The sequence below is a fragment of the Podarcis muralis genome, chromosome 17 (assembly GCF_964188315.1).
Source record: "Podarcis muralis chromosome 17, rPodMur119.hap1.1, whole genome shotgun sequence".
NCBI lineage: Eukaryota > Metazoa > Chordata > Lepidosauria > Squamata > Lacertidae > Podarcis > Podarcis muralis.
This window is the reverse complement of record NC_135671.1, coordinates 8,977,312-9,004,590: the sequence shown is the minus strand read 5'-3', so window position 1 is coordinate 9,004,590 and position 27,279 is coordinate 8,977,312. Positions and strand designations below refer to the sequence as shown.

Sequence of the window (27,279 nt, the reverse complement as noted above, 5' to 3'; positions counted from 1 at the left end):
CCCCCTCCCTCAGCCTCACATCCTTAGGAAAATTCTCTCTGACCTGTCTCCCACCCATCCATCACCTCTCTGTATGTCCTTTTCTGATTAATACCACTAGCTCAGTAGGGCAAAGCCTTGAACCTATTTTAGCACTAAGCCACTGCAAGCACTGTACTTTCCCCGCCAACATACACACACACTGAGTTGCTCAACAGACACCCTGGTCTGTAAGAGGGGAAGTTCAGCATGTGCATTTCTAAGAAGACTGCTTGGTGTACGCATCCCTCCGAGTCATCCGAAGCTGCAGGAAACATTTAAGTCACCATTCTCCAAGCAGAGGCAAGACACCCGTGAAAGCCAAATAGTGAGAAACAGCATAACTGAGCCCCATTCCGGACAGCCACCTCTTCAGGAAGAAGACTGAAACAAAGCCCTGTTTTCATTCTGGTAAGCTTATTTTTTGTGTGCCCTGACATGGTGATGCTGTCCAAGGCCTTGCAAGAGCTCAGACGTTGCGTTGGGGCCCTGGGGTGTGGGTGCTGAGCACCCGCAACAAAAAATTTGTGGGTGCTCAGGCACCCAGAGCCCTCTATAGTTTGGCACCTTTTGTTGTTGTTTAGTCGTTTAGTCGTGTCCGCCTCTTTGTGACCCCATGGACCAGAGCACACCAGGCACTCCTGTCTTCTACTGCCTCCCGCAGTTTAGTCAAACTCATGCTGGTAGCTTCGAGAACACTGTCCAACCATCTCGTCCTCTGTCATCCCCTTCTCCTTGCGCCCTCCATCTTTCCCAACATCAGGGTCTTTTCCAGGGAGTCTTCTCTTCTCATGAGGTGGCCAAAGTATTGGAGCCTCAGCTTCAGGATCTGTCCTTTCAGTGAGCACTCAGGGCTGATTTCCTTCAGAATGGAGAGGTTTGATCTTCTTGCAGTCCATGGGACTCTCAGGAGTCTCCTCCAGCACCATCATTCAAAAGCATTGGCGCCTTTTAATCATGGGCATTTTTACATTTCAGATGTAGCTAGTGCTGGAGACATACCTGAAGATTTCAACGTGTGTGCCGTACACAGAGGTTTCCTCCTAAGTTTCTTGTGGCTAGTTTGCTGGGGAAAATGAAGTGGGATTGCATAGTTCCACTCATGATTCTCTTAGTTATTAAGCTAATAGGCACTTCACTGTTCCTTCTCTATGGTGAGTATCATGCTGAATGTGAACTTTCAGTAGAGTCTGCTTTGACTGACCTGACTGCCATTTGCAAAGAGTTAGTTTGCTCTTTTTTATTATTGCAAACCTTCGTTTAGGATTTTTGAAATAAAATCAAGCCGTTATCAAAGGCAAAGAGCATAAACAGCTTGCAATTTGAAAGCAACATTGCAAATCAAAATTGGAATCGCAGGATAGTGCAGTTTACCTATAACAAAGGGTGTTGCGCGCCCCAGATGTTGTTGGACTACAACTCCCATGATCTCTGTCCATTGGTCATGCTGGCTAAGGCTGATGGGAGTTGTAGTCCAGCGACATTTGGAGAGCACCACATCAGCTACCCCTAAGACAGGGGTGGGGAATCATTATTCGCCAGCAGGTCCAGTTCCTTGTCTCCCCATCCCCTGTCAGGGGATGACATCAGGTGATGCTGCACTTTGAAGTACTGATTGTTGGGACTTCAAAGCACAGCACAGCAGTTTGAAAGCCCCTTTAGGGCCTAAACTATAACATTATCCAGAATTAAGGAGGGCTTGGCCTTTTACTCCTGCCACCATATAATTTTTTTCTGGTGAAAATCTCCCTCCTCAAACTGACATGGGGAAGATATTCAAGGGCCATATGCCTGGACTTTGAGATTTGTTCTCTTATAGATAAAATGGGGGTTCTAATCTGTATTAGATGCCCAGGAAACTAATGTGGCACATAGCCAGTTCTTTTTTTCTAGAAAATGGGGTGCTGGAACTCACTGTGTACACCTCCCTTGTTCTCTTAGAATGGCAATGGCACCCACCTGAGATTTCTGGCAAAAAAAAAAAGCCCTGGACACAGCAATGTGATTTTTAGACTACTGAAATTAAAAAGTAAATTGGGGGGGGGGGACATTCTGGCCAACTCTTGATCCTGAAATATGCTGCTGCTTGGGGAATTATCTCTGCTGGCCTGTAAAGAAACCTTGCCCTAGCCCTGATGGGTTGTACCAAATTGTTTTGTCCTGTGGTTGCCTCTGAGTAAACAGCTTTTTGAAAAAGATAAAGAAATGTACCAAACAGTTTGAAAAATGGTAAAAGGGGTGAGAGTGACTGCACCAGGAATGAAAATAAGCTCTTCTTAACTGTCATTTGAGATTAATGCAAACTGTCATCATTAAGAAATGATGACAGGATTTTCTGTTTTTTTTTTATTTTAAATATTTTTATTCGGAATTTAAACAAAACATATTATCTTAAAACATATCATCCTTAATTCCCCCCTATTTTCCCCCTCCCCCCATAAAACAACCCCTTCCCACCCCCTGACTTCCCTCAGTTCCAATCTCCAAATTGTATAAATCCTTAATTTATCCGATTTATGACAGGATTTTCTGGGTGAAAAGAACCCATCATCTCTGAACTTCTCCTCTGCTTGAACTTCTTTTGACTCTCCACAGAGCTGCACTCATTCTCGGGCAGAGCCGGTCCTACCATTAGACAGAGTGAGGCAACTTCTTTTGGAAGCGGGCACTGGGGGTGAGGAGCAGTGCCCAAGTATTAAGAGGACGGTTCTGTGGGTTCCACATGGTCTGCCCTGGGTACCCTAACAGGCTTCAATTGTGTGATGGAGGCCATTGTCCCATTGCTAGCCCTGAACGAAGGCTGCATAGAACACCATACACTTAAAGCACACTACTACCCACTGGAAGTGTAGTTTGTCAAGGGTGTGGCTCTGTGAAAGGTAAACTTCATTTCCCAGGATTCTTGGGAGTGCGGAAGCCATGTGTTTTAAATATATGTTGTGCACACTGCCTAAGACTCAACCACCAGTTCAGTCTGCTTCTGTATGTGAAACTGGGGGTGGGGGTGGCCACTGCTTTTTTCTGTGGGGACGCAGGGGTACGCATACCCCTAAACATTTTGTGAATCTTCGTACTTTTGTCCATTTACTGTATTTATTTCCCCCGATTTGAACTATAAAATGGTGGTTTTCTTGAGTCAAAATGAAATTACCCCTAAACATACCGTATTTTTCGCTCTATAAGATGCACCAGACCACAAGACGCACCTAGTTTTTGGTGGAGGAAAACAAGAAAAAAAATATTCTGAATCTCAGAAGCCAGAACAGCATCCGCTGTGCAGTGAAAGCAGCAATCCCTCTTGCTGTTCTGGCTTCTGGAATAGCTGTGCAGCCCGCATTCGCTCCATAAGATGCACACACATTTCCCCTTACTTTTTAGGAGGGGAAAAGTGAGTCTTATAGAGCAAAAAATACGGTATATTTTTTTTAGAAAAAAAGCACTGGGGGTGGCCATCTTGACCTTTGCCTCAGGCAGCAAAATTTCTTGAGCCTTCCCTGTTCTCATTTGTGTGGAGACACAGTCTATGGGGAGTGGGAGGGCAGCAAGGCGATTTCATCAACAGCGCAGAGCTATTACTTAACTTTGGCCCACGTTGCGCAACAAACCCATGGCAGCGAAAGTCCTACTTCCTGAAAAACGGAAGTCTTCATGACTTCATTAACCAAATGTCTGGTGTTTCCAAAGGAAGCGCAGGACAGGCTGTTGCCACTGGTGGTTTGTCATGCGATTTATCAGAGAGCTACCAACTTCTGCCTCATGAGTGTCACTTTGTGAGGAAGATCCGGCTCCCCTGCCAGAGGATATTTACTTACGAACGAATAAGTTTCTGTCCTGCAGCTTCAGGAAAAATAAATTTTAAAAAATGCTCCCAGGGTGATTTTCCAATCATTAATAAAACAATTTAAACACTAGAAGAAGATTATCGCTGATGAGTAAAAGCAGTAAGAATAAAACAACAGAGTATCAGCAACTGAGATGAGGTGTAACAATTTAACTGCCTTTTAGGGTAGAGAAAAGGAAAGAAAAACCACCGCCTAGTTCAGGAATAATACACAATTAAGCATACACAATTTTAAAATTGCCTCTGTCTTTCCCACTTTCAAACATGCTTGGAAATAATGGCTTTGGTTATTACACCATTTCACAGACGAAATGTTATATTTTATTTCAAAATACATACCTGTGCATGCAGTGGCGTAGCGTGGGGGGTGCAGGGAGGGCCGGCAGCACCGGGCGCAACATCTGGGGGGGCGCTCTCTGCCCCTACCTGGCTCACTCACTCTCTCTCACTGCAGTGCTGGCTGTGCGAATCCGATCCGAGCCGCCGGGTCGCCGCCCACTGTGGAGGGGTGTGTGTGCCAGGCGTGTGGTGCGGTTAGGGGGCGCAAATTACTTGCCTTGCCCCAGGTTAGGGGGCGCAAATTACTTGCCTTGCCCCGGGTGCTGACAACCCACGCTACGCCACTGTGTGCATGCCCACAATGGGCTTCAGGTGTCTAGAGCGTGGGGGGGGGGTAGCAGTAAATGAGGGGAGGGGACAACAGCACACAGCATAGACAATGTTTATAGACAATAGCCATCACGATACAGTATGAGCACACATCACACAACTACAAAACAACATGCATTGCATGGACAAATATATGGTACAATGTTGATTCAAGAGTACTTTCCCATTTCATGTGGGCAATGGTGAGGACCAGCAAATATGGAGCAGATTCACACCAGACATCCAACATACATTTAAATCCTGTGATTTCTCTCCCGCCCCCCCGCCCCCACATATTCTGGGAACTGCAGTTTCCCCCTCACAGGCCTACAATTCCCAGTACCCTTAACAAACGAAGGTTCCCAAGATTCTTTGAGGGTTGTTGTTGTTTAGTCGTTTAGTCGTGTCCGACTCTTCGTGACCCCCTGGACCAGAGCACGCCAGGCACTCCTGTCTTCCACTGCCTCCCGCAGTTTGGTCAGACTCATGCTGGTAGCTTCGACAACACTATCCAACCATCTTGTCCTCTGTCGTCCCCTTCTCCTTGTGCCCTCCATCTTTCCCAACATCAGGGTCCTTTCCAGGGAGTCTTCTCTTCTCATGAGGTGGCCAAAGTACTGGAGCCTCAGCTTTGAGGGTAGTCATGTGCTTTAAATGTATGGTGTGTGTCTGCCTGAAAGTCCCTTGGATGACTGAGTGTTTGCCCTAAAGGATGTCCCATCATCCTCTGTAACTTGTAGGGGTTCTTTGGCCAAGGTGGAAAGCATTCACTTAAAGCAGAAAATCTGAAATGTACTGCTCTGAAACATCCTTGGGTTGATCTACACACAGCGGGGGGAAACGCTATAAACAAGTCATAAATTAAATCGCTATAAAAGAAAAAACGCTATGTAAAATCTCATAGAAAAGTTTTGTGCTCTACAGTGCCATCTGGTGTTGCATTTAAAACGTTGTTGTTTTTTTTGAGTAACGTAGTTGACTCCCTCTGTTCGGGTAATAAATGTGCTGAGCTCACAGGTTCTTATGAGTCTTTTTCATTCAGCTTCACAGATCTTCTTCCAAGGAGACCCCATTCTCACCCCATCAGGAGTAAAAGATGGTATGTAATAAAAACAGCTCATGGGGGAAATGGGAATTTCTGCTCCTTTGTATATATTAAATCCAGTCGTCTCCTGTTTCTCCTATCTTCTACAGGCTGCCCCATTAGATGGGTACTTTATGCTGGCAAATGCTACTTCTTTTCTGCCGAAGAAAAAACATGGAATGACAGCCAGGAGGACTGCGCTCAATCAAATGCTTATCTTGCTGTTGTCAACAACAAAGCAGAATTGGTGAGAAGAAAGGACTGTTTTGCAAAGCAACAAAAAAATAAGCATGGTGTTCTGTGAAATACTGATCCCATTATCAGCCTGCTTTCGTAAAGTAGTGCACAGTTGCTAACTTTTCAGGGATAGACAAGACATGCTACCATTTGCACAACTAGCATGAATGGCATGAATAGTTTAGATTTGTTTTTAAAGGCGTTCCCTGTGAAGAAAAAGGGTTTGGCTGTTAAACCAGGCTTAGAATGGGGAATAGGTAAAGGTAAAGGGACCCCTGACCACTAGGTCCAGTTGTGGCCGACTCTGGGGTTGCGGCACTCATCTCGCTTTATTGGCCGGCGTAGTTTAACCCACAGGGGGTCTCCTAACAACACTCAGTGGCGCCGTGGTCTAAACCACAGAGCCTAGGGCTTGCCAATCAGAAGGTTGGCGGTTCGAATCCCCGTGACGGGGTGAGCTCCGGTTGCTCGGTCCCAGCTACTACCAACCTAGCAGTTTGAAAGCATGTCAAGTGCAAGTAGATAAATAGGTACCGCTCCGGCGGGAAGGTAAACGGTGTTTCCATGCGCTGCTCTGGCTCGCCAGAAGCGGCTTAGTCATGCTGGCCACATGACCTGGAAAAACTGTCTGCGGACAAACGCCGGCTCCCTCAGCCAGTAAAACGAGATGAGCACTGCAACCCCAGAGTCATCCGCGACTGGACTTAATGGTCAGGGGTCCCTTTACCTTTAACAACACTCAGCACCTTTAAGAAACTACAGCTCCCAGAATTCTTTGAGGAAAGCCATGACTGTTCGAAATGGTATCATGGTGCTTTAAAGGTGTGGTGTGCATAAAGTCCAACCTTTTTCCAGTGAAAATAGGGACGTCCTATTCCATAATATTAATTTTACTATTTGAAACCCCGCCCATCTGACTGGGATGCTCCAGCCACTCTGGGCTGCTTCTAAGATATATAAAAACCTAATAAAACATTAAACTTTTTTTTAAAAAAAAACAACCTTCCTTATACAAGGCTGCCTTCAGATGGCTCAGGGGATCAGATAACTCCATACCCTCCGACATTTCTCCAATAAAAAGCAGGACATTCTGGGTTCAAATCAGAAACTGGGACGGCTTCTGTAAATCTGGGACTGTCCCTGAAAAATAGGGACACTTGGAGGGTCTAGGTGTGGATGTGGCTTGTGGAAAACCACACTACGCTGCTTGCCCAAGGGAAACCAGAAGTCATCCTTGCTAAAGACAAGAACCACCACCGCCCCCCCCCCCCAATTACTGCATTGCATTCCCATATCAGAGCTCTTGGATTTCACTGTGTTTTCTCTTACTTATTCTGCAAATGCCTCCTATCCAGATGTTCCTGTTCAACAGAACAAACCATTTTGAGTATTTCATTGGCTTAACACAGCAAGGTTCCAAAGGATTGTGGAGATGGATTGACAACAGAGCGTATGACCCTGACGTGTATGTTTATTATCATTCTGGTCATTTGTTGTTTGTCACAAAGTGATGGGGAGGAAAGCCTCTGTTACTTAGCTTTCTTTCCCCCTTATACCTCCGTTCTCGAACGTAATCCATTCCGGAAGAACGTTCAAGTTCTGAAATGTTAGAAAACTGAAGCGCAAAGGGCTGTCTGCAAATGGAATTGAGAAAAATGGGGGGGAAATGCAGTGGAAGCCATTCGACTTAGGAGACGCATTCGAAAATGGAAGCATTCACTTCTGGGTTTTTGGTGTTAAGGTTGCAAAACGTTCATCAACAGAGACGTTCGAGAACCGAGGTACCACTGTTGCAACATGTGGACCATAACACTCACCCACCTTATGTGGCTGTTACAAGGATTACGATGAAGCACAAGAGACGGTCAGCTTTTTAAAAAAATGGCAGAGTGGAAGATAGGTCTCATAACGTCATCTCTGGGGATCCTGTCCATATGTGTGTATGCAACAGGGAAATGATCGTGCCCATTCTTCAGAGTGCTAATAGTATACAGTGGTACCTCAGGTTACAAACGCTTCAGCTTACAAATGCTTCAGATTACAAACTCCGCTAACCCGGAAGTAGTTGCTCTGGGTTGCAAACTTTGCCCCAGGATGAGAACGGAAATCGCGTGACAGCAGTGGGAGGCCCCATTAGTGAAAGCGCGCCTCAGGTTAAGAACGGTTTCAGGTTAAGAACAAACCTCCGGAATGAATTAAATTCGTAACCCGAGGTACCACTGTAATGAGCCCTTCTAAGTAGCCTGTCCACTTAGGCATTTGGGAGAGATGCTGGGGGCATCTACTGAACACATCCTGTCCGTGCAAACGATATCGCGGCCAGTGTTCATCAGGGCCGGCCCAAGACATTTTGGCACCTGAGGCAAACCACAAAATGGTGTCTCCCCTCCTCACCAGGGAAGAAGGGGTGAGTGAAGATCTGCATCAGGAACAAGCGAGAAATAAAAGATCTCTATTGAGATCCGCTGCCCCTGTCGGTCCTGCCGCCTGAGGCAGTCGCCACCAACTTGCCTCATGAGTGTGCCGGCCCTGCAGGTGGTGACAATTTTTGTTCAGACAGAATAGGATACAGGTGCTGTAGAGCACAGTACAGTGGTACCTCGGGTTACATACGCTTCAGGTTACAGACTCCGCTAACCCAGAAATATTACCTCGGGTTAAGAACTTTGCTTCAGGATGAGAACAGAAATCGTGATCTGGAGGCAGCAGGAGGCCCCATTAGCTAAAGTGGTGCTTCAGGTTAAGAACAGTTTCAGGTTAAGAACGCACCTCCGGAACGAATTAAGTACTTAACCTGAGGTACCACTGTATTAAAGTTACCAGTTTTGGACTTTCAAAATCCTGGCACCTAGGTGGGACTAGGAATAGCAAAAGACCCCACATTTAAAAAAAACAAAACATATATTTATACCCCACCCATTTGACTGGGTTACCTCAGCCATGTTGATCTGCCACCAGCTGTCCTGCCTTCCTTGGCTCAGCAAGTTCTGTGCAAGGGACAGTGAAAGGGACCACGCAGACAGGAGCGCTGCAGTCTCCCAAGCGGCGGCTGAGGCTAACAACTTGTAGAAGTATAGAATCATAGAATCATAGAGATGGAAGAGACCACAAGGGTCATCTAGTCGAAAACCCTGCAATGAAGGAATCTTTTGCCCAGCTTGGGACTTGAACCCACAGCCCTGAGATTCAGAGCCACATGCTCTACCGACTGAACCTGCTAATTTTCACTTCTCTTCCCTTCACAGATTGAATATCAGAAGTAGAATTTATGACTGTGCTGTGCTTGGATTACACCTTGTCACTTCAGCACCTTGCTCCGTAGTAAACCGCTGGATTTGTGAGGAGAAGGCATAGTCGCTCTCCTCTGTATGGGAGATTCTCAGCAATGTGGAATTAAGACTCTTCACTCTGCTAAGGAACTTTGGACCTGATTCAGTTCTTGTCACGCATAACCCTGGAAAGGGAAGCGTGTTCTCTCACACGTGAAGACTTTTATCCAGCCAAATATATGAGTGGCCCAATAAACACAGCAAATACCGTATTTTTCCGTGTATAAGACGCCCCCGTGTATAAGATGCCCCTTATTTTGAGGGACTCCAAATTAAGAAAATGGGGGGAGATCGTCTGTCCCCTCGCCAGCAGAAGCTGCCAATTGCCCGCCCAATTGCCACAGCGACAGCCAATCAACACCAGCCCTTGCCACAGTCACCAATAGCACGCCCAATAGCCGCTGACAATCTCCGGCTCACAGCAGCAGCCAATCCCATGTCCCCCCTATGCACTCTCCATGTATAAGATGACCCCCAATTTTTAACCTAATTTTAAATGGGAAAAAGCTTGTCTTATGCACAGACAGTATACTTCCAGTTGCACTTCTGCACTGACATAAAGGAGCCGCGAGTGTGTAAATCTGCTTGTGTCTTTGGTCTTCCTTCCCTTTCTTGCCGCACTGGAAGGCTCAAACAATTCCCCCTGTTGCTTGTTGGTCAGATGTTCTCTCTTGCCTTGCCACATGTGAAAGACACTTTCTTCTACTCAGAAAAGAGGGTTCAGGGAGTTTAGAGAACATCCCTTTCCTGAGACCAGTCATGCAATAAAACCTCAATATCCACTTCTCCTAACCGCTCAACGCAGGACTTCCTATATTTCGAGACAGAACATTTTCTTCTTCTGTTGGAGGGGGAGTCCTTCATTTGTCCAAAACCCGCTACTGTTTTGGAAGATTACCAAATAACAGCTTGCTGGGTTAGCAAAACACGCTAATTATTGTAATGCAACTTGCATCTGAAAAGTTAAACAATTATATGACTGTAGACACCTGAAGTTTTTAATGTTTGATGTTTTGAAGGCAACACTGTATTGGGAAGTTTTTAATGTTTGATGTTTTGCTGTGTTTTTTATATTCTGTTGGAAGCTTCCCACAGTGGCTGGGGCAACCCTGTAAGATGGGCAGGGTACAAGTAATAAATTATTATTATTGTTGTTGTTGTTGTTGTTGTTGTTGTTGTTGTTGTTATTTTCTACATACACATTTTTTCCATGCTGGTTGGCCTTGCTAGAATAAATCGTTGGTTTATTCAGCCTCTTATCTATATTGGAATGAGGGAGATCAGAGGCAAAAGAGGAAACATGGCTTTGGCCTTTAGGAAGCTGTGTTATATGGAGTCAAGCCATTGGTCCAGCTAGCTCAGTGTTCTCTTCACTGATTGGCAGTTGCTTTCAAGGGTTTCAGAGAGAGGACCTTTCCAGCCAAACTTGGAGACGTTAGGGATTGACCCTGGTACCCTCCGCCTGCAAAACATGTTCTGCAGCCCTTCCCCCAACTGACTCAACCTTTAATGGACTCAGCTCTTCATTACAAGCTAGACTTGACAAATTTCCGTTTTCTAAACAGGACATGGGAGTCCATCTCCTTCTGCCTAACCCCCAGTACTTAAGAAATTAATATCAAAGAAGTCTTGATCACACAAGAAACATCCTATCCATGTGGCTGAAATTTCTTTTAACTCTTTTTATTGTTGAATTTTAAATTGTGGCCACCCTCCATAGCTGTCAACCGTCCCTTATTTGGCCGGAAACTCCCTTATCCCAGCACCGTGTCCTTCTGCTGTCCCGGAGAGCCTCGGGCCCTTCCGCCACCATCCTCCTCGCGGCCACCGAACTGAGCGTCTCTGCCTGGGGCCTCCCCTTGGACTTTGTTTTGCCCGAAAAGTGGTTGCTGCTTGTAGTTATTTAATTGCAGTGTTTCATCAGCTGGTGTCTTGAGCAGCAACCTCTGGAAACAAAGGACTAAAAACCGGCACTGCTCTCCAAAATTATTTGGTCCCTTTTAACTTCGTATTTCAGTTGGTTGACTAAAATCCCTTATTTTGGCTGCTAATCCCTTATTTTCGAGGCTGCTGGTCCCTTATTTTCAAATCTGTAAGTTGACAGCTATGCCACCCTCCCTGGGAACCACTGGTGGAAAACGGTGGGTGCGTTGATCTCAAGAGCAGATGTCCTTAAGGGAGCAGTGTATCACTAATTCACCTGAAATCAACACATCTGAGGACCATGGAAACATACTCCTGACGTGCATATCAAACACATGGAGGGGTGAGTGGGAATGTACCCCTCTGGCCCTGGCCCTCGCGTTGGAACACCCATCAGCCCCCATCCCTGCGCAGACAAACCCTCCGCCAAACACACAGAGATGGAGTGACAGGGGCAGTTCTGCTTTCTCTTCTGTGTGCTTGGCATGTGTTTGCGTGTCAATGACTGCCAAACCTCCGGTTGTGCTAATTAAAGCATCTCCAACAATGCACACTGCTTGGATAAGCAGTCTGAGGATATGTGTGGTTGCAGAAGGGAAAAAAAGCACGCTAGTGTTTTGTGCTGGCGGCAAAGCGTCAGCTTAGGGAACTTCCAGATCGGCTGTTCCTTGTGGATTCCGGCTTATATTTTTGCACAAAACTCGCAGGGAGGTGATATGACATCACCTGTTTGTCGAGCAATCACCAGCTCGAAGTTCTGCATACAATGTGGTTGGCCACTGGTCATTAACTTGCACATTCTGGTGCAACTTTCTTTCCTTTTTCTCATTGGACTAATTGCAGTTAGAAAAGCGATGAGCTAATTGCACCAGAAAGTGGAAGACGACCAACAAATTTTGTGCGAATGAACAGCTCCATCTGGAAGCACCCTTAAGTCATCGTCTGGTAGAGATGTCGGAGAAATCCAATGGAAATGGAAACAGGAGTGGGAAATGAAAATCACTTCAGCAAATATGACCCGTATTTGCTGGTGTTGTTTTTGGTCCACAAATGATATATGACAATACATAACCAGAGACTTCTTTCCCCTGGATTTTCTTTGCATTGAAATGAATGGCATGGGATAATGTAATGACAAGATAATGACCGCTCCCCGCATAAAACGGGGGAGCGCCCTTTGCATGGATGCGCGCAGCCCCTGGATCTGGAGCGGCTCCATCAACACAGGCTTGGTTTCGCCTTCCCCCAGGTGGGATACCTGGAGGTTTACACCTACCTCAGTCAGTTGTCCAATCCCACCTGGGGGAAGCGTTGCCAAGGAGACCAGGCCAGGTAGGGGAGGGACTACCTGCCCACACAATAGAGGGAGGAACTTACCTGGGAATCCTCACTTGGCTCCAGAGCTTCATGGTGTGGGATAATGTAATGACAAGATAATGAATGACACCAGATTTCGCCCTAGCTGACAGCAAGGCAAATACAGTGGTACCTCGCAAGACGAATGCCTCGCAAGACGGAAAACTCGCAAGACGAAAGGGCTTTTGGTTTTTTGAGTTGCTTCGCAAGACGATTTTCCCTATGGGCTTGCTTCGCAAGACGGAAACGTCTTGCAAGTTTGTTTCCTTTTTCTTAAAACCGTTAATACAGTTGCGACTTGCCTTCGAGGAGCAACTCATAGAACGCGGTGTGGTAGCCTTTTTTGAGGTTTTTGAAGACTTTGGTGATTTTTGAAGCTTTTCCAAAACTTTTCCGAAACCGTGCTTCGCAAGACGAAAAAATCGCAAGACGAAAAAACTCGCGGAACAAATTAATTTCGTCTTGCGAGGAACCACTGTAGCCTCATTTTGTTGTGGGAAGCTGAATTGCAGTGCAATGGAAACAGCACTGCACATGACAAATATGAATAAGAACAAAATCAATGCCTTTTTACATACCTACTGTCTGGGCACAGGATTCAAAAGCAAAGAGGAAAGTGGACCTTTTGGCTAAATGAAAGATTCAGTGGGAAACAACATTATAAATAAGAATTTAAAGTGAACCTGACCAGCTGCAGCGTGTGACCTGGACAAATGGCAGGCTGTGAATACCTATATATGTCTACTTAGAAAGAAGAATTGAGAGAGTCTGACTTTAAGATAAGTGTGTACAGAATTGCAGCTTAAGTGACGAGGCTAATATATTTACATTCATTCACACTAAAGACAAGGTGCTAGTGCACATCATACAGATACACTCTTCCCCCTCCCCCACAAAAAAAAAATTGTGAAGGCTTGGGAATTGGGAATAAGCCCCCATTCAATTTAATAGAAATTAGACATGTCTAGAAAGGCACTGTAAATTCCAAAGCACTTGAGGCAGAAAATCCTGCTAGCACATCTCCCCTTGCCTGGGAGTAAGAAATGCAATCATAGTAAAGTATGGTAAATAGCTAACCGTTTGCTACCCTCTCATAACACCCAAACTCTCACTCTACCTAGTGGTAGAACCAGTACCGCTTGGTAGGAACAATTAGTGAGAACAGGGGTGTGTGTCAATTTGGTTTATCTCTGTAGATCACAGCATTATAGCGGTTGACGCCATAACCTCTTAAAATAAGACATGAGATTCTCCGTCACGAATAGGGTTGCCACCTTTGTTCTGGCGAAATACAGGACAGGATGGCGGCATGAAAGCAGGAGCAAGATGGATGTTGGGGAGATTTTCATTTCCACCTGATGCTGAAATGACTTCAAAGCAATCCATTACAATCTATTATTGCAACCTAACCGGATGGCCCCTCTGGAATTTGTCACACACAAACACACAAATTTGCAAATCTGTCTGTGCTTTGCTACCCAGAGCTGAAATACATGACTTTTCACACACATGCAGTACTGTACAGCAACGCATGCAGGCCAGAGCAAAATAAACAAATAATTTAAAGGTAAAGGTACCCCTGCCCTTTCGGGCCAGTCTTGACAGACTCTAGGGTTGTGCGCCCATCTCACTCAAGAGGCCGGGGGCCAGCGCTGTCCGGAGACACTTCCGGGTCACGTGGCCAGCGTGACAAGCTGCATCTGGCGAGCCAGATATATATGTATATATGGTTAAATAAAAAAAAATGTTGCCGATTTTATCTATGTTTTATTGATAATTATTTTATCATGTACCTCGCTTGGAGATTTTTCTGATTAAGCAATATATATATATATGTGTGTGTGTGTGTGTATATATATATATATATATATATATATATATTCTAAATACACAAATCACCCCATTTTAATACAATAATAATCTTTAAACATTGCGTGTTGCTTTCCTGTGCCCAGTGTTTTTCCTGCATTATCTAGCTGCAATTAGGGGTGTGGGTAGAATGCTATTACGTTTTCATTTAAGGAACTGAAACCCAGGCATCTTTGGAAATCTTTTCCTGCAAGAGTGCTTGTCATTCTTCCCTATTCCAGAGGCTAGTCCCCTAAATATTCCCCTGGTGCCGTCTTCCCAAAGCCCAAGAACCTTCTGCCCAGCTTAGGGAGGAAGGCATGATTTCCCTCGCCTCTGGCCCTAACTCTTCCCCTACGAAAAAATTCACTGCACACCACTGGCGATGTCATCAAGTTGTTGGGTTTCAGACGAATTGAAGAGACACAGGGAGCTCACCTGCTTCAAGCGAGATTTTAACAGCGTTTGTGTCTCCCACCACTAGAAAACGGATGAGGTGTCAGGGTTTAATACTGACATGCCCTCCAACGTTCCTCAGAAACTGTGAACCTGCTATCTATGCCCAACCTGTATCTATGTTTAAATAAACCACGTATCACACAAAAGGCTTAGTAAACCACCAGTTGCCTCATTCCAAAAGAAAGAAAAGCTAGGCCTATGCTGGACTCTTGGGAGTTTTCATGCCTCAAACGAATTGCAGAGCATGCAACACTAGGCCAAAGCCTCTAAGATTCAAAATAACCATTCTTATTCTGCTTACACATTTCTGATATTATCAGTTCAAAATTGTAAAATAGAAAAGCACACATCAGTGTGTGGACTTGGAGACAGGTTTAAAGACATTTTAGTTATTAGGAAATTATAATGCTGTTTTCCTGTTATGTTGTGGGTGAACATATCAGACGACACAGCGATTCTTCAAACAGCTCTTGTTTATTCAAAGGGCAGGACAGAACTGAACTGAAGGGTTCAGTCAGCCTGCTTATATAGAGCTCCAGTACAATGTAACTGTAACAATTTTCTAAAACTATCCAATCACTGAACGTCACTTTCAATCCCTTATTTGCATAACTATCTACAGTATCCCCCTGCTGGCCCAGGGTGAGAGCTTCAGTACATAACATTTCCATTCATTGCCTTGAAGTCCAACCTGAGGGAAGGGTTAGAGCATCTTCTCTGCATGGAGAAGGCTCTCCCAGATAGAGCTGTGAATGTCCCAGAATAAAAGTCCATGGTTCTGTCTTCTTCCTTGTTACGTCACTGCATGGTGCTGTTTCAGATGAACTACACAGGATTCTTCTCACAGATACAGTGGTGTTCTTGGTGGCATGACACTGGTTTCAGTTCTCCTGCTGCAAGAGTTGCACATTCATCGTCCGCCGCTTTTGGTCTCATAGCGAAGCTGTAAAAACAGAGTGCAGCAGAACTTTGAAGTTGACCGTGTTTGCTACAACTAAGTACAGTGGTGCCCCGCAAGACGAATGCCTCGCAAGACGAAAAACTCACTAGACGAAAGGGTTTTCCGTTTTTTGAGTCTTTCCGCAAGACGAATTTCCCTATGGGTTTGCTTCGCAAGACGAAACGTCTTGCGAGTTCTTGCGAGTTTGTTTCCTTTTTCTTAAAGCCGCTAAGCCGTTAATAGCCGCTAAGCCGCTAATAGCCGTGCTTCGCAAGACGAAAAAACCGCAAGACGAAAAGACTCGCGGAACGGATTAATTTCGTCTTGTGAGGCACCACTGTATTATGGCTGATCATTGGCTAAGGCCCTGATCTGCAACTTCTTTCCTAAGAAGGCTAACTTTGATGGAGAAGCAGAGGAAGGGGTTGTGTGGATCAAAGCCCCAGACATTGCCCACCCAAAATGGCCAGTTCCCAGTGTTGCTCCTCCATGCTCATTTTGCTTCTCAGGCTAGTACTTAGGGGAACCAGATGGCACTAGTAAATGGACAAGAGGTGCCTTGTTGGCCTGCTTTTTAACTCCCTCAGCTTAAAAACTCCCTAGGAATGTCTAAAAACTCCCTGGGTATGTTGTCCTCAGCTTTTTCAGACTCCGGTCCCACCTTCACCCCCAACCTGCAACATGATGTGAGGTTGTAAGTTGCTTTCAGTTTCACTTTTCTGAGAAAACTGACTAACCAATAGCCTCCTTATAGTTAAAGCTATTTGAATAAGCCACCAACGAAACCATGGCTTCAGATGATGCTTTGATGGCACCCAATTAGTGAAGCCACCAGACAAGGTTCAGACAATCAAACAACCCATAATTTAATAAACTGTGCAGACAAGGAACAAGATATTAGAAAACACTTGTGTTCTGATCACTAAGCAAAGGAAGAAACACGCAGTTTTTAAATCTGTGCAGTACAGGATGTGTCATAGGGAACGATGGGTAAAATAGGTAAACGACCCCTGGATGGTTAAGTCCAGTCAAAGGCGACTATGCAGTTCATCTCACTTTCAGGCTGAGGGAGTCAGTGTTTGTCCACATAAAGCTGTCTGGGTCATGTGGGTCACAACTAAACTGCTTCTGGCACAACAGGACACCGTGATTGAAGCCAGAGTACACTGAAACTCCGTTTACCTTCCCGCCGCAGCGGTACCTATTTATCTACTTGCACTGGCGTGCTTTTGAACTGCTAGGTCGGCAAAAGCTGGAACAGAGCAACAGGAGCTCATCCCATCACATGGATTTAAACTGCTGATTGGAAGAGGGAATGAATGCAGCATCTGGCGAGCGGAATTCAGCCATGATTGATAACAGGGAAGGGATTCTGGCAGAGATTCTTGGTGGGACACTAGGACCCGATTTACCGCATATGTAACGTTAAACCAAAGTATGACTTAGCACAATTGCACAAGCGTGTGGGCACTGCTGTGGGCTAATCCATCATTTGGATTAGTATATGATCCAGACTCTGTCACATGGTTTGTCTTTTTCAAAGCAGGACCTTGTGGAATAACCAGCTTCATATAACCAACATGCTTAAGTCTAAATGCATGAAGGGGTTAATTCCAAAGAGTAAGCTGTCCCGCCAGACTTCGCCTAGGTCACTTCCCCTCACCTTGGGAGGAAGCCCTGTTGGGACTTAGCATTACATGTGAACTGAGCCTAGAGATGTTACGGCAGTGTCCTTGTTTTCATCTGTGAGATGTTGAAGAATATATCTTTGGGAGTAATGCAGAAGAGGGCATTCTGGCAGATGCAGCTTGCCATGAAGACATGAGAAAAGTTGCATTTGCTGAAATTACCACTTCTTGACAACAACTCAGTATGCAGGATACCCTTTTTGGCATCAAGTCATCCTGAGCATCATCTTATCTGAAGGTATTCCAGTACTACCATATTTTTCGCTCTATAACACGCACCTGACCATAACACACACATCGTTTTTAGAGGAGGAAAACAAGGGAAAAAACATTCTGAATGAAACAGTGGATGTATCATTTTTGTGCTTCATGCTGTGGCCACAGACATGTGATCTGATGGTGAATTTGGGGTGACCCAATGCAAAGATCCTGAGAATCCCTGTGGATCCATGCTTTGTAACCACGTTTTTGCACCATTGCAGCCCCAGGCAACAGTGGGTGCGTGCTTTTTTTGGTGCAGGCTGTAGCCATGGACATGCTATGTGATCTGATGGTGAATTTGGGGTGACCCAATGCAAAGATCCTGAGGATCCATGTGGATCCATGCTTTTTAACCACGTGTTTGCACCATTGCAGCCCCAGGCAACAGTGGGTGCGTGCTTTTTTTGGTGCAGGCTGTAGCCATGGACATGCTATGTGATCTGATGGTGAATTTGGGGTGACCCAATGCAAAGATCCTGAGGATCCATGTGGATCCATGCTTTTTAACCACGTTTTTGCACCATTGCAGCCCCAGGCAACAGTGGGTGCGTGATTTTTTTGGTGCAGGCTGTAGCCATGGACATGCTATGTGATCTGATGGTGAATTTGGGGTGACCCAATGCAAAGATCCTGAGGATCCATGTTGATCTATGCTTTGTAACCACATTTTAAGTGGGGAGCGAAGGAAAAACAAAGAAGGGACATGAGAGGGGTGTGCAGAGAAGCAGCTGGCTAAGAATGCTGGAGAGGGATTTAACGGGTGGGAGGCAAAAGTTCCCCCCCAAGCCAGCCATCTCTCTCTCTCTCTCTCTCTCTCTCTCTCCCTCTCCCTCCCCCCCTCTCCCTCTCCCTCCCCCACTCTCTCTCCCTCTCCCCCAGCAGTACCGGAGCACAGAGACGACACTTTCCCCTCTGCTTGCCTGGAGGGGAGGGGCTTTCCCTGCTCTTTGTTCCGTTTCAGCAATCACAGCAACGAAACAGAGAAGGGTGGGCAGTAAGACCCTGAGGCAGAATACAGGAAAGCTGCCACTTCCTCTTTTCAGGTTTCCCTTCTCTGTGACTCGAGATTTGACTTTTGCTTGATTTTTTGGCTCCAGGGACCACACATTCGCTCCATAACACGCACAGACATTTCCCCTTCCTTTTTAGGAGAAAAAATCTGCGTGTTATAGAGGGAAAAATACGGTATATACAACAGAGAGGGACGCGGGTGGTGCTGTGGGTTAAACCACTGAGCCTAGGACTTGCTGATCAGAAGGTCGGTGGTTCGAATCCCTGTGACAGGGTGAGCTCCCGTTGCTCGGTCCCTGGTCCTGCCAACCTAGCAGTTCAAAAGCACATCAAAATGCAAGTAGATAAATAGGTACCGCTCCGGCGGGAAGGTAAACGGCGTTTCCGTGCGCTGCTCTGGTTCGCCAGAAGCGGCTTAGTCATGCTGGCCACATGACCCAGAAGCTGTACGCAAGCTCCCTTGGCCAATAAAGCGAGATGACCGCCGCAACCCCAGAGTCAGTTACGACTGGACCTAATGGTCAGGGGTCCCTTTACCTTTATACAACAGAGAGCTTTCCAGAAACAGGGCCAGTGAGTGGCCCTGGAGATGCCCCATGGAGGATGCAACCCACCCACCATAAGAAGGGTGAAAGAGAATATCACACATACAGGTTATTCTTGAGTTCTGTGCCGTCGATCCACAGCCATTTGTTTTGAGCCACTGTATACGTCAGTCCAATGAAATAGGAACCCATTGCAGTTTTATTCTGAATAAACTCCTGTCAAGAGAAGAATGAATGAATGAGGAAAATCAGGGCAGAGGAAATCACAACTGGCAAGGACAGCCAGATGAAATGGATGCTATTTGCCAGCTCCTACTAAGGCAGAAGAATCTATTTGTGCCTTCAAGGACAAAGATGCATTCAGACCATATGAAAACGATACCACACTTTTCGTCACTCTAGTAGCTTCCAGATGCTTTTGGCTACAACTCCAGCCAGCAGAAAGCATCTGGAGGCCACCACGCTGCTGAAGATTGTCTTAAAGGTTGTTCCCAGGACACTTAACAAACTACAATTCCCATGATTCTTCGGGAAAATTCATGTACTTTAAATGTGACTTGGATGTGCTTTACAGGTATGGTGTGAATTCTGTGCAAGATGTTCTCAACTCTCCTTACGTAAAAGAAATTTAACTCCAGTGGCACGTTTTTTTCTCATCAAAGTGGGCCCAATCTTACCAGTTCATTTCTATCACTGATGATCGCTAGGTCGGAGCTCCATTGCATGCAATCGACTCGGCAGTGCAACCAAACCTCCTTGGTTTCCGTAAACCAAAATTCACTCCCTCTGTGTCTTTCCCATGTAGGAGGCTTCTGAGGAATCTGGACTGCAGCATGATAAAAGCAGATGAACACATCAAGAACTCAATATTAAGAATGAAAATTCCAACTCTAGAAGGGAATGGTGACTCACAAACTGTCACCACCAGAGAGGACTTTGGCCCCATTCAAATGCCATCTTAGGTGCCTGCGTGCTGCTTTCCTAGACCCTAGCTGGGCATTCTTGATCTTGCTGAAACTGCATGCATGCCTCCACTGAGGGGCAGGTGGGGCAAATTTGTGTATGTCCCTCTTCCTTCCATGAGTGGACGGAGAGAAGATCTACAACAAGGTTCTTAGGCCTCCAGCTGGATATATGGAAGGTTAAATTGAAAAAAGGCAGTGTAGTTTAGGAGTATTAGCTTAGTTACATATTTATCTAACTGCCAAAGAACTGTCGAAACAAAAAAAATTCCTTCCAGTAGCACCTTAAAGACCAACTAAGTTAGTTCTTGGTGTGAGCTTTCGTGTGCATGCACACTTCTTCAGATACACATGTATCTGAAGAAGTGTGCATGCACACGAAAGCTCACACCAAGAACTAACTTAGTTGGTCTTTAAGGTGCTACTGGAAGGAATTTTTTTTGTTTCAACTATGGCAGACCAACACGGCTACCTATCTGTAACTGCCAAAGAACTGTGTTCCTTTGCTTTCTGCCCCCCAGTATGTTCACTGAACATGTATTGGTGAGGAGTCCCATCTGAAGGCAGTCCTGTTTAGGGAAGTTTTTAATGACTGGTATTTTAATGTACTTTTAATCTTTTGTTGGAAGCTGCCCAGAGTGGCTGGGGAAACCCAGCCAGATGGGCGGGGTATAAATAATACAGCTGTTGTTGTTGTTGTTGTTGTTGTTGCTGCTGCTGCTGCTGCTGTTGTTGTTGTCCCTATTGCATCTGTGTTCCCTGGACCCACTCGCAACCTCTGCATGTTCACAATTAAACCACATCCACATCATACAATTAAAGCAGTATTGTCCCACTTTATCTTCCAGCTTCCAGCATATACAAAATCATAATAAAACATTTTTAAAAAACTTCCCAATGCAGGGCTGCCTTCAAATGTTTTCTAAAGGTTGTGCAGTTACTACTATTCCCAAAGATGTGGATTTTCATGTTACTGGTGCCACAAAAGAACCACCTACAGGGACTTGCCAGAACATTCAGGGTACCAGAATGATGCAGCTTCAAGATTATTATTGTGACTGTGTGTGCCTGCCTGCCTGTTTTCCATCTCCTCAATCTGTACATTTAAAAATAAACAATTTATTATGAAAAGCATTAAAAGCCTCCCATGCTCTCTCCCGACTAGAAAATAGATCCATAACACCTCTTTTTTTTTACAGCACAATATAATTAATACTACTGGTTTCTGTTTCCAAATATTCAAATGATAATGATACCTGTGGTTGCAATTGTAGTTCTTGCTTCAGGCAGGTTCGGAGTAGACAGCAGTTCTGAAAACGAATGAATTTTTTGCCTCTATTAATCAACTTTGAAAAGCTGTACAACTGTAGTATTCTTCTATTTAGATTTGGGGTAAATTTTGACAGGTATTTCCAAAAATACCGTACTTTGGATTCAATCTGGACTGAGTTAATTATTCACTTTTCATTTCATTTCTATACTGCTTTATACTGGGGGGTGTCTCAAAGCAGTTTACAACCTACATTAAAACAGCAAATTAAAAAATTCAAAATAATATCTTACTGAAGAAAGTCAAATATAAAGTATACATTTAAATATAATTAACATTCATTCAAACATAAGTAACAGGAAACTAAAAAATTGTGCTGCTCTGGTTCACCAGAAGCGGCTTAGTCATGCTGGCCACATGACCCGGCCAGTAAAGCAAGATGAGCGCCGCAACCCCAGAGTCGTCCGTGACTGGACCTAATGGGCAGGGGTCCCTTTACTTTTACCTAAAAAATTATCCTAAACGGTTTTTTTTTAAAAAAAAAAACTACAGAGGAGGTCAACTGCAGAATGCACGTTTAGCAGAGCAAAGTTAACAAAAAAATCTTAAACATTTCAAAAGAAAGCATTATTAAGTGAAGTCAAATATAAAAGGTACATAATTGTAATTAGTTCCCACTGAAATCAACCTGACTTATGTCATGATTAACTTTTCAAACTATTTAAAAAAAACTGATTTCAATACTGTAGAACCTAAATGAATCATGACTTCAAGCTATTGCTGCAAAGATCCCTGGAGAGAGAGAGAGAGAGAGAGAGAGAGAGAGAGAGCTTTCAGTCAACACCCAATCTTTATACCCTGTGAAATATACTCGGAGTCGAGAGTGGATTTCATGCTCTTTATTCAGCTCATAGCGGTGAGGAGGAATGGAAGTTCCCCCAGAATGTCTGCCTTATATACATTATTTACAAAATGGGCCCCACGTGATTGGCTAATTCCGGGATTCTCCTGTAGGCCAATCAGGTTGCGGATTCACTTCCACCTGGAACTGGATTGGGTGGTTTCTGTGGACCAATCAGACTGCTGCATTCTGGACCCTATTGTTCTAGGACCAATCAGACTGTTGCCTTTTGGATCCTATTCAACTCAGTACATAACACCCTGCTTGCATCAGGGATCAGCACTACTTTTAAGCCCCTGAGTGGAACCAATTCCAGAGCGACTTGCATTCGGTGCCAAATGTAAAAAGGTTCAAAATGCACACATACATGGCTTTACCTGACCCACACTTGATGTCATAATATGAGACAGACGGACATGGCTGGGGGGAAATGGCCTCATGGGCCAAATTAGAACTCCTGACTAACCTAGATTGGCCTCTGTTCTGGAGATTCTCCTTCTCTGTTGTATAAGTATTCTCCTTTTATTCTATCCTGTTTGGTGAAGAACCATAGCTGTCAACATTTCCCTTTTTTAAAGGGAAATTCCCTTATTCCGAATAGGATTCCTCGCAAGAAAAGGGAAAAGTTGAAGAACCATTTCTTTTCTATTGGCTGTAACTGTTTCAGCATCACTTCCCACCCCCACCCCACCGCCAAACTGACTGGTCCTTCTCTCTACTTCCTGTCACATGGATTATTTCAGCCAGTCAGGAACTGCATCATGAACAGAATGATGTCTCAGATTTGGTAGCAAATCAAATTTGGCAACATTATGATGTCACCATATTCAAAAGAGGAAAATGCTTTCTGATGTAGTACTGTGGCTGAGCCTTGCCAATTAGGGTGCGCATAGAGTGTGACATCACAACATTATGTAGTCAATCAAGGTTGGATATGTGACCGCGTTACTGATTCACTGCAAATAAAGTCAAATAAGAGTGACAGCAAATCAGGACTATTTCATCATCGATCGATGAGTGTTGTGGAAACGGTGAAAAAAAGAATTGCATTTTTCAGCAATAATGTTTGCAAAACCCTTCTTTATTTAAGCTCAGAGATTCCCCAGACAACTGTTGTAGTGTTACCTGTATAATTCTCCTCAGGAATGAAGCTGAAGTTTCCCCTAGGGAAGATCTGTGGAACTGAAAACAAGAACATTTGGAATGGCGTCTGTCTGATGAGCACTCCTTAACATGGCTGCTAAAATTCAGTATGCACACAGTCATATTTCCTTGTCGGCTAGGACAGCAAGAAGAAGAAGAGTTTGGATTTGATATCCCTCCTTTCACTCCCTTTAAGGAGTCTCAAAGCGGCTAACATTCTCCTTTCCCTTCCTCCCCCACAACAAACACTCTGTGAGGTGAGTGGGGCTGAGAGACTTCAGAGAAGTGTGACTGGCCCAAGGTCACCCAGCAGCTGCATGTGGAGGAGCGGGGAAGCGAACCCGGTTCCCCAGATTACGAGACTACCGCTCTTAACCACTACACCACACTGGCAAGTCCATCATAAGCACTAAGAGCAGACAATAAGTCACTTAATGGCCTTATTAGGCAAGCCTCTGTTTCTCTCAGCCCCTTATCTGCACTATTGGGATAATAATGGTCACTTGATGGCTCTGAGGGATGACTGAGGGAGGTGTACAAAGGCACTTTGAAGCACTCAGCTTGCAGGATCAGGACAAAGGCCGATCTGGACCAGCATCCTGTTCTTGTTGGACCTTTTCCATATCTGCTATTGGGTCCCCGGAGCACAGATTTACACGAAATGGCAACCAACCTTGCAGGATTTAACAGGATTTATTTGCATATGCAGGACAAAGGTACAGAGCAATAAGTTTGCAATCTGCACCACCCAGTCAGGGTGCGCCCCCTTTTTATACATTTGCAGAATACAATACCACCTGATTTCTTGTAAACCACCTGATTTCTGGGAAATCAAAAGTTATAGTAAGTTCCTATTACCATGTAAGGTCTTGGTTTCCCTCCTTCCTGCAATCTCCCTCCTCCCTGCCATCTCCCACATCACCACGGCCATGTGCATTCCTGAGTTTGCTTATCTCTTTACAACCTTCAATAATAAACATTTGAGCCTGTTCCATCAATGCCATCCTTGATCACCTGACAGACTTCTCCTTTCTCAGAAAGGCCTTTGGGGGGTGGGTTTGCTATGGCCCTACATTCTCACAGTGACCAGATGAGTTTTGGAAGCCCCAAGCATGATGTGAGTGCAATAGCACACTCCTCGCTTGTGTTCCCTAGCAACCGTCATATACCTTTTAGTCATTGATAGCCTTACCTTACATGAAGCTGACTAAACCTCTTTTAAGGCCGTCCAGGTTTGTGGCCATAATAACATCTTGCAAAAAACGATTTCCATGGTTTTATCTATGCGCCGCATGAAGAAAGACTTCCTTTTGCCTGTTCTGAATTTCCCACCATTCAGCTCCCGTAGATCACCCTCTGCTTCAGTATTATGAGAGAGGGAGGAAAAACTCTGTCTACTTCCTTTGTGATGCCTCCCTCACCTTTACCTTTTCCCAAGGTAAAAAGTCCATCACGCTTTAACATTTCCTCATAGGGGGCTTGTTCCAGCCTATTCATCGTGTTCCTTGACCCTTTCCACACCTTTTTGAGGTGTCGAGATCAGAACTGTACACAGTATTCTGGGTGTGGGCTCACCGCAGATTTGCTAAAAGGCATTATAATATTGGCAGCTTTCATTTTTATTCCTTTCCTAGTAATCTCCTATTCAACTTTTTCACAGCACTAATGGGACATTGTCATTGGCACATACAGAATACAATAAAAATGATGGATATGACAAGTGAAAATAAATATGAAAGTAGAAAGGCAGCCTTGAAACTAATGCCTGACCAATACTTACTGAAAATAAGGAACAGCGATGTCCCTGTAAGCTTGACCAACAAGAGGGTTATTCCAGGAACAATATGCTGCCAACCCATGTTGGCTAATCTGAAAGAGTTCAGTAGTGTTTCATTAGCAACCAAAGATCATGGTTTATGTCACATGTAATAGCAAGCTTATTGCCCCATGTTGCATCCAATCCAATGAAAAATAAGTGGTGCTTAAAACAAGCCCCAGTGAAGCCAACAAGTTATTAGTCACACAATTACCTTAAGCATTAACAACTTTAGCTGGATAGGATCAAAGGATCCTCAACAGACCAGCTCTTTCAGATTTATTACAAAAGTAATATTGATTGAAGTGTAAATATAAATTAACCCCCTCTCCCGATGGACAGTATTTCAGGATTCAGATTACATTTCTTTAAAGCTCAATATATCCCACAAGTAGAATTAAGAACCCTCTGTTTAATATAATATTCAATCTACTACAATAGGTAAGGCTATTTCCCCTCTCTTACAATGTTCATTATTTTATATAACCTATAATCAAAACAAATGCCTATATTTGTTGGTTAGTATACCCTCCAAGTGTCCTGATTTTCTTGGGACAGTCCTGGAATTACAGAAACTGTCCCGATTCTGATTTGATCTCAGAATGTCTCAGTGTTCCATTTTCGTCCCCTCCATGTCTGCGAGAGCAATTAAAAGTGGTATGTGTGTAGGTGCAAAAACAGAGTCCTGTTTATATTGAAAGTAAAATACCTGCACCAAATGAAGGAAATTGTTAAACTGGCATTCAAAGCCCTTCCTATAATTTTGAAGGAAAATGTCACAAATCCATTTTAACTTCTTTAACTGCAATGCACCAGAAGCCAGCCATTTTTTAGGAAACATCTAAAGTGTTTATTCCTTTATTGTAAATGGAGCCTTAAGACTGTCTACTCAGAAGTAAGTCCCACTGTATTCAATTGAGTTTATCCCAGGTAACTGGGTAAAGACTGTTCAGCAAACCTAAGTATTTTTTACTCAGAACTAAGTCCCACTGAGTTCAATAGGATTTACTCTCTTGTATGTTCCTGACCATTCTCACAGTTTCTACTATTATTATTATTATTATTATTATTATTATTATTATTATTATTATTATACCCCCACCTTTTCCCCTGACAGGGACTCAAGGCAGCTTGCAGATTTTATTTCATTCCATTTATCTGTAGGTGTTGTACATAATCCCCTCCCTCACACATTTTTTTCTTTACAACAATCCCGTGAGGTAGATTCAGCTGAGAGGCTGTAATCCCCATATTTTCATCTGAGAAATGTTGGAAGGTATGAGATAGATCTCCTTTTCATTTTTTCTTAATTCATCTAATCCTTCTTCAGTTGATCCTATTTTCCCTTAAAATGACCAAACCATGTTATATGTGCATTTGTGTGTGTGTTGTATTTGATAGAAAATATACTCACATTCTTCTTTAAAAAGAAAACCAGATGAGAAGCAAATGTTACCTATTAGAAGGACTCTGTAAAGATGAGAAAGCTTTCCGCTTCAGTTCAGACCGTTTGATTTTCGCTCCTTGTTTTGTCGATATTCTGTGTGATCCTGCCTTTAGCCCTCCGCTATGAGAGAGGGGAAATATTTCTTCTCCTACCCTCTCTTGGTAAGCCAAAGTCCTGGCTGACGGTTCTACCTCTTTTTCTTCCTCCTCTGTGTCAGCATCTCAGTTATGACATACATCATTTTTTCCTCTCTCTCTCTCTCATGGCTTCCTGCTGACCGAGACCTTTGGAAATCAGACTAAAGTTTGGCTGGCTCACAAAATTGCATAACGCTGCGGATGTTTGAGGAACTAACGCTTTTTGGTAGTTCTTCCCACCCTCCAGTGTATATTTCAGAAATATTTTGAATAAAGAAAAGCGAGCGTCTTACAGTGGTACCTCGGATTAAGTACTTAATTCGTTCCGGAGCTCTGTTCTTAACCTGAAACTGTTCTTAACCTGAAGCACCACTTTAGCTAATGGGGCTTCCTGCTGCTGCCGCACCGCCGGAGC

The 27,279-nt window shown here is 44.4% G+C and overlaps 2 protein-coding genes across 3 annotated transcripts; one reads left to right on the top strand and one right to left on the bottom strand.

The window, feature by feature from the left end:
• The first annotated feature begins 229 nt into the window (after positions 1-229).
• Positions 230-10,315, top strand: LOC114587793 (C-type lectin domain family 5 member A-like). The gene is made up of 6 exons (XM_028712554.2): positions 230-429; positions 997-1,172; positions 5,550-5,606; positions 5,702-5,838; positions 7,184-7,293; positions 9,074-10,315. Exons 2-6 carry the CDS (start codon positions 1,094-1,096, stop codon positions 9,180-9,182), a joined length of 492 nt encoding a protein of 163 aa, XP_028568387.2. The 5' UTR covers positions 230-429; positions 997-1,093; the 3' UTR covers positions 9,183-10,315.
• Positions 10,316-15,198: 4,883 nt separating this feature from the next.
• On the bottom strand, positions 15,199-27,048 carry LOC114587878 (C-type lectin domain family 5 member A-like). 2 transcript variants are annotated; one of them, XM_077921258.1, is made up of 7 exons: positions 26,695-27,048; positions 25,245-25,333; positions 23,447-23,503; positions 21,407-21,460; positions 19,866-20,014; positions 19,295-19,404; positions 15,199-15,686 (listed from the first exon to the last, which is right to left on the bottom strand). In XM_077921258.1, the coding sequence occupies exons 2-7, from the start codon at positions 25,321-25,323 to the stop codon at positions 15,569-15,571; spliced, it is 567 nt and encodes a 188-aa protein (XP_077777384.1). In that variant the 5' UTR covers positions 25,324-25,333; positions 26,695-27,048; the 3' UTR covers positions 15,199-15,568. The 2 variants fall into 2 exon arrangements, with proteins under 2 accessions (XP_077777384.1, XP_028568561.2); XM_028712728.2 differs by having other exon boundaries at positions 26,737-27,041.
• Positions 27,049-27,279: the final 231 nt, after the last annotated feature.

Bases quoted from the DNA above. Each gene is read 5' to 3' on its own strand.
- LOC114587793 (XM_028712554.2), top strand. From the start codon at position 1,094: ATGAAGTGGGATTGCATAGTTCCACTCATGATTCTCTTAGTTATTAAG. The intron at 1,173-5,549 runs GTGAGTATCATG...TTTTTCATTCAG, and splicing joins TTCACTGTTCCTTCTCTATG to CTTCACAGATCTTCTTCCAA. The intron at 5,607-5,701 runs GTATGTAATAAA...TATCTTCTACAG, and splicing joins CCCATCAGGAGTAAAAGATG to GCTGCCCCATTAGATGGGTA.
- LOC114587878 (XM_077921258.1), bottom strand. From the start codon at position 25,323: ATGGGTTGGCAGCATATTGTTCCTGGAATAACCCTCTTGTTGGTCAAG. The intron at 21,461-23,446 runs GTAACACTACAA...ATTCGTTTTCAG, and splicing joins TCCTGAGGAGAATTATACAG to AACTGCTGTCTACTCCGAAC. The intron at 20,015-21,406 runs GTATCATTATCA...ATCATGCTGCAG, and splicing joins AACTACAATTGCAACCACAG to TCCAGATTCCTCAGAAGCCT.